We start from the raw sequence: 6,000 nt of genomic DNA on the forward strand, positions 1-6,000 counted from the left end.
CAAAGCCACCCACCGAGTGGATCTGTTTCCAACTTGACTGGACAGGCGGCTCCCAGATCCGCGACATGCAAGGTCGCCTACGGTAGAGGCTTCCTTATATCCCGGAGCGTGGTTCTCTATGCACATGTCAAGCGGTCAAGCTGCATTATTATTTGAAAGCCTACGGGGATTGCACAAAGCATGGCCAACAACGACGAAAGGGGAGGCGGAGCAGGCGTTGCCTTCCTCGAACAGCAATCAATGTCGGACAGCAGCACCCGGAGCTCCAAAGCCGTACAAATCCAGAACGCTTGTGAACAGAAAGATTTCCAGCTACTGGTCCAACTGGCTGACTCGCCTGGCGGTCTGCTAGAAGACCATTTTCGTCGGTTGGCTTGTGAGACTCCTCAATCAACCCTCGCTTAGAAACCTGGTCCCATTGCTAATACTTGGCCAGGGCCTATTCTGCTTGCTTGCCCAACTGCTTCAAACGACGATGATTCAAGTTGGAGGCAATTGCCAAGGCACAAAGATGAGGAGCAGGTGCAGCGCGACGTGGACAGAGCCTTTGTTCACTATCCCAATAGTATGTCGAAGCACCTCCTTCAACCCCCGGCTCTCGGCAAGTGGCAGAACCAGGCTAACAGCACCTCAGATGAATCAGAGAAGACGACTCAGGCCCGTAAGCGCGCCCTGTTTGATCTGATAGTGCGCACCTTGCGATCTCATCCAATGCTTTGCTATTTTCAGGGTTTTCACGACATTGCCCAGGTCGTCATGCTTGTTTTGGGACCGGACGATGCATACCTTTCCATTGAGGCGATTTCACTGCTTCGTATCCGGGACTACATGCTCCCCTCGCTGGCTCCGGCGCTCAAACACCTTCGGCTGCTCCCTGCCATTTTGCAGTCCGCCGACCGCGAGCTAGCCGGTCATGTGTCCCTGCCGCATGTCCATTACGCCCTCCCGGCGGCACTTACCTTGTACGCCCATGATATAGAACAGTACAGCGATATTGCAAGACTGTTTGATTTCATTCTGGCCCACGAGCCGGTTATGAGTATCTACCTTTTCGCGGCTATTATCATGTCCCGGCGGGAGACACTGCTGGAAATCCCGGCCGAAGATCATGATATGCTATTCTTTACTCTGCAGAAGCTGCCCCAGCCCGTGGATTTGGAACCATTGATCGCAGATGCACTGAGGGTGTTCGCGGAGCATCCACCTGATCGGCTACCCAGCCGAGTGTGGCGGGGTATATCCTCATCGAGCGCTCTCAAGACTGCACGGTCTGCCGAGAGATGTTGTACCCTCACAGAAGCAGAAAAGCATTTCCAAAAACAGGCGGAGGAAGTGAAATGGGAAGAAGCAAGGCAAAGGGCTATGCAGACAGCATTCCGCTACAGGCGTCCAATTGCAACGACTGCCGCTACCGTCGCCATTGGCGCCATTTCGATATGGCTGAGGCGATCAGGGCAAGACCGCTATGTACTTTCAATAATTTTTTCATTGCTCGGCGTCGGACAGCAGGGGCACGGATGAGAATCGAGACCATGAAGGCAGGTGCAATGATGCAGCATATAGACGGCAAGTGCTACACGGCGCACGATGTTCGAATAGAATCAAGAAATGAGCGTTCCTAGTCCGAGGCCTCCTGCGTAACGAATAATTATCCTAGCCATCATCTTCGAGAGCGGAGAGTGGTCATCAAAGTCGGAGGGAGTGGAAGTGGAGATGATGGGCTCGCGGCCTATGCAAGGCTACGTCGCGCATTCGAACACCTCTCATCGTCCCTCCACTACCCTCGACCTTCTTGAGCAACCTCAGCCTCACCGATCAACACCACATCTCATCGTCAGGATGGCCAATCGGGGCTACGATGTCGTCGTCGATGTGGATCAAGAGGTGCGCAATGCCGGTCCAGGTTTACAGGCACAATTTATTAACATCTGCGCAGGGTGATCTAGGCCACACTGATCTTCAGGACGATGACCTTGAATTTCACCAGTCTAGTACGTCCTTCAAGTTCTACCGCTCTCTCCGGCCGCAGCTAACACGCAATCAGACTTCAATCAGACTTCTTCGCGCAAGATTCAACCCGACAACACCCCCTTCCTCTCCTCTGCAACCAACCCAGCCAACCTACCGGCGGACGCGCCGCCTACGAAACGCATGCTATGGTCCCTATCCTTTTACGCTCAATTCTTCGATGTGGACACCTCCACCGTTCTACACCGCTGCCGCACCGCTTTGATTCCCTTTCTCCCAAACACACCACCCTTTCTGGACACACTCGATGGAAACCCTGACCTGTACGGACCGTTTTGGATCGCTACCACCGTGGTAGTCATTCTCTTCTTGACAGGCACGATCAGCCACAAGCTGGCGAGCGAGAATAAGAAGCATTTCGAGTACGACTTCAAGCTGCTCTCGGGTGCCGCAGGCCTGATATATGGATACACGCTCTTCGTGCCACTAGGACTTTGGGGTGCACTGAGGTGGTTTGGTGCACAGGGCCTCGAGCTTGTAGAATGCTGGGCACTATACGGCTACGGCAACTTGTTCTGGATCGGTGTGTCTCTGCTGAGCTGGAGTCCGCTCAATGGCCTGAACTATGCGCTCGTCGGCCTGGGCTATGCCGTCAGTGTGTTCTTTTTACTTAAGAACCTGTACCCGATCATCAGTGCGACGGACAAGAAGATCAGTCAGATATTACTCGTCGTGGTTGTGCTATTGCATGCAGGATTGGCGGTGGCTGTCAAGGTGCTCTTCTTTAGCCACAAGAGTCCGGCAAAGAAAGACGGCGGCGATGACGACGACGGTGACAAAATGCTTCTGATGTTTTGATCAGTTGCAACTTCCACCGTGTATGAATACCGGATAATCAATATAATGCGTTGGCTGAGGACAGCCACCATGAGGCTGCAGCATGGGTGTTGGCACCAGCGGCGGAATTGATCTACGTTTACGACATGCTTCACATCTCTCTTGAAGCACTGACAGCTCATAGCTGTTCACAACAACCATCTTCGCAAAGTCGGGCCACAGTTCAAGATTTGTTGAATTCTGATGTCTCATTTGAGATCTAACTCCGCCGAGTCATGCATCGTAGAGCCCTAACAGCATCCCATTCTCGGGCCGTCCTTCGTTCCCGGCCTAGAGAAGGCCACGTCTGCAATGTCTCGCTGCAAAACACCGCGAATGCATTTCGACGCTCTTCCGCCACGTCGCTCCCGCCACATCCTCCCACACTTGCATCGGACGCGATCCGCTTACTTGATCTTCTTCTTGGGGCGAAGCTGGTTGGTGTGGCCGCACTTCTTCTTGCGGCAGTTGGTGGCGCGGGGTGGCAGGCGGGCATAGCACTTGCGGCAGATCATCTTCTCGCAGTTGTACTTGGAGGCCAGGGCCTTGAGGGAGGGCTCGATGATGCCTCCGCGGAGACGGAGAACCAGGTGCAGAGTCGACTCCTACAGGTCGGCAGGTCAGTATACAGATTCTCCTCGATCGTTGTGAGGTGAATTCTGGCGGGGATCGTACCTTCTGGATGTTGTAGTCGCTCAGAGTGCGACCGTCCTCGAGCTGCTTGCCGGCGAAGATCAGGCGCTGCTGGTCGGGTGGGATGCCCTCCTTGTCTGGACATCGTCAATATGCGCCTCCGGCATCTGGGTATGTATCTGATATACCTTGAATCTTGGACTTGACATTGTCGATGGTGTCGGAAGACTCCACCTCAAGGGTGATAGTCTTGCCCGTCAGGGTCTTGACGAAGCTGTGCGCAAAATATATTAGTGTTTGTGGTTCGCAGGTGTTCGTGGACTTTTCTGTGGCAAGCGGGGATTCGCTGTGTTCTTCGGTATTGTATGGGAACTTACATCTGCACTGTAGATGTTATTAGCAATTGAACAGTAGGAACAGCGGCGGCTTCCGACTTACTCTTGACAGGATCTCCGGTGTATGTTCTGGTTGTCGACAGGAGTGACTAATGTTGGATGCGGCGGTGATGTGCAGAAAGTGCGACTTTCTCTTGGCGGCATACTCGCTCCTGATGCGGCACGTTAAGCGACAGAACCCAGAGCGAGGCTCGTCGAGGCTGATCTTCGGTTCGGCCAATGATGTAACGAGAAGCTTCATCACGTGCCGAGCGTGTGCTTCGCTTCATGTAGACCTTGCACAACTGTTATGGGCTTTGGTATTTTGGCAAAGCATTGAGACTAACGTCGTGCCGGTATGGCTCTCACGCTTTTCCGCCTTACGATACCAGGACCTTAGAAAAGCACCCATCCCATTCGAGCATGCAGGCAAACTCTCCGTATACAGCTGACGAATTGCCAAAGCCATGTTAATGCAGACTTCACAAGGCTCTTCACTGCAGCGGCCACGCTTAATGAACACTTAGAGTTTCGGCCTAGCAATGCATGAGTACAAATGTATTACATGTATACGATGTCAGATTCGCGTCTATGGTCCATGGCTAACAAAAAACATTCCATTAGCCGTTGATGTGAGTCTATAGGTATAGGAATTGCTTCCTGTCCAACATACCACAACCTCCTAACAGTGTATAACGCTCTTCGGAGAATTTCGAAGGTCAAGTTAAGTAAGTAATAGGATGATAAGGCGCAGTCCCTTCAGCACACCACCAGCCGATACTCAAGAGACAGACAGCAACAACATTGTCTTCTATCTCAAGATGGATCATCCTGACGACCAAGGTCTTAGCATTGTCTTGGGCACTGGCAACATACGTGGCAACGAGCAAGTAAGTCACCCATATATCATCCTGTGTCGACACTCCAGCCAGGCTCATTCCCGTGGAGCTTTCGATAAGAAGGCATAAGGAGGGCACCGTTGACGATCAGCGTGCCATACTTTGCATGTCGATACCGCGAGTACACGCCCGTGCATACTTTGGTCTTTGAACTCGGCTCTACCAGGAATGTCCTGACCAGCCAGCGTGTCGCTTCTGAGACATGCTTACCACATGTGAAGCTCACTAACCCCCAAAGACTCTCCAAACCAAAATCAATACTACCGAGCAACTACAGCCGCTGCTTGATGCTCTCATTTCCCACGGCCAAACCAGAATCGATACCTCTGCTCGCTACCCAGCTGGCAATTCGCTTGGCTCCGAGACCTTGCTGGGAAGCACCGATCTCTCCCGCTTCACCATCGATTCCAAGATCTTGCCTGGTCCAGGCAATCACACACCCCTGACAAGATAGCAGCCTCCATCGCCACCAGTCTTGCCACGCTCAAGATTCCCGAACTCAACACCATCTACCTGCACGTTCCCGACCGTACCGTACCCCTCAGCACCACCGTTCCCGCCATGGCCGCTGCCGTCCCGCAGGGGCAGGCCCGTCACTGGGCGATCTCCAACTACCCCATCACCGAAATCGAGGAAATTGTCACCAACTGCAACGCCAACTACCTTCTCCTCCCTCTCTGCTAGCAGGGCCACTACAACGCCCTGGCCCGTGACCCGAGGCCGCCCTCCTCCCCACCCTCCGCAAGCACCGCATCACGTTCTACGCCTACAGCCTTGCCGCCGACGGATCCTTCGCGCCCTCAGGGACGCCCATGTATCTAGACAACGCTGCGGGCGACCATACGCGCAAAGCCTGCAGCAAGGACAAGACACAAGCCGCGATCGCGACGGTGCGGCAGCTGGCGCAGCAGCAGGGCATCAGCGGCGATGAGGTGGCTCTGCGATGGGTGCAGCACCACAGGGCGCTCCGCCCCGGATTCGGCGACGCCATGATCGTCGCGGCCAGTAGCGCGGGGCAGCTAGAGACGACACTTACGGGATTGGAGAAGGGCCCGTTGCCGAAGAATGTGCTGAGCGCGACGGAGGGGGCGTGGGAAGAGGCGAAGGGTGCAGCGCCGGATCATACGCCTTTCATGGAGACGTAAGAGGTGGTAGAGGGGCAGCCTGGGGTTGAGAGAATGGACAGGGAGGGCTCCCGAAGCCCACAGCGGCTTCGTACTCGAGAAGCCTCTACTGTAAGTCCGGGGGGG

The 6,000-nt window shown here is 54.3% G+C and overlaps 4 protein-coding genes across 4 annotated transcripts; 3 read left to right on the forward strand and 1 right to left on the reverse strand.

The window, feature by feature from the left end:
- Positions 1-180: 180 nt before the first annotated feature.
- HMPREF1541_08854 (uncharacterized protein) lies at positions 181-1,521 on the forward strand (the record flags this gene model as incomplete). The annotated part of the gene is made up of 3 exons (XM_008723172.1): positions 181-376; positions 437-687; positions 730-1,521. 3 exons carry the CDS (start codon positions 181-183, stop codon positions 1,519-1,521), a joined length of 1,239 nt encoding a protein of 412 aa, XP_008721394.1.
- A 318-nt stretch (positions 1,522-1,839) lies between these two features.
- Positions 1,840-2,826, forward strand: HMPREF1541_08855 (uncharacterized protein; the record flags this gene model as incomplete). The annotated part of the gene is made up of 3 exons (XM_008723173.1): positions 1,840-1,884; positions 1,937-1,991; positions 2,045-2,826. 3 exons carry the CDS (start codon positions 1,840-1,842, stop codon positions 2,824-2,826), a joined length of 882 nt encoding a protein of 293 aa, XP_008721395.1.
- A 425-nt stretch (positions 2,827-3,251) lies between these two features.
- Positions 3,252-4,016, reverse strand: HMPREF1541_08856 (ubiquitin-60S ribosomal protein L40; the record flags this gene model as incomplete). The annotated part of the gene is made up of 4 exons (XM_008723174.1): positions 3,252-3,449; positions 3,520-3,614; positions 3,666-3,751; positions 3,916-4,016. The coding sequence occupies 4 exons, from the start codon at positions 4,014-4,016 to the stop codon at positions 3,252-3,254; spliced, it is 480 nt and encodes a 159-aa protein (XP_008721396.1).
- A 656-nt stretch (positions 4,017-4,672) lies between these two features.
- On the forward strand, positions 4,673-5,895 carry HMPREF1541_08857 (uncharacterized protein; the record flags this gene model as incomplete). Its single annotated transcript, XM_008723175.1, has 4 exons — positions 4,673-4,741; positions 4,989-5,172; positions 5,208-5,389; positions 5,470-5,895. The coding sequence occupies 4 exons, from the start codon at positions 4,673-4,675 to the stop codon at positions 5,893-5,895; spliced, it is 861 nt and encodes a 286-aa protein (XP_008721397.1).
- Positions 5,896-6,000: the final 105 nt, after the last annotated feature.

This window comes from Cyphellophora europaea (assembly GCF_000365145.1).
Source record: "Cyphellophora europaea CBS 101466 unplaced genomic scaffold supercont1.9, whole genome shotgun sequence".
Taxonomy (NCBI): Eukaryota; Fungi; Ascomycota; class Eurotiomycetes; order Chaetothyriales; family Cyphellophoraceae; genus Cyphellophora; species Cyphellophora europaea.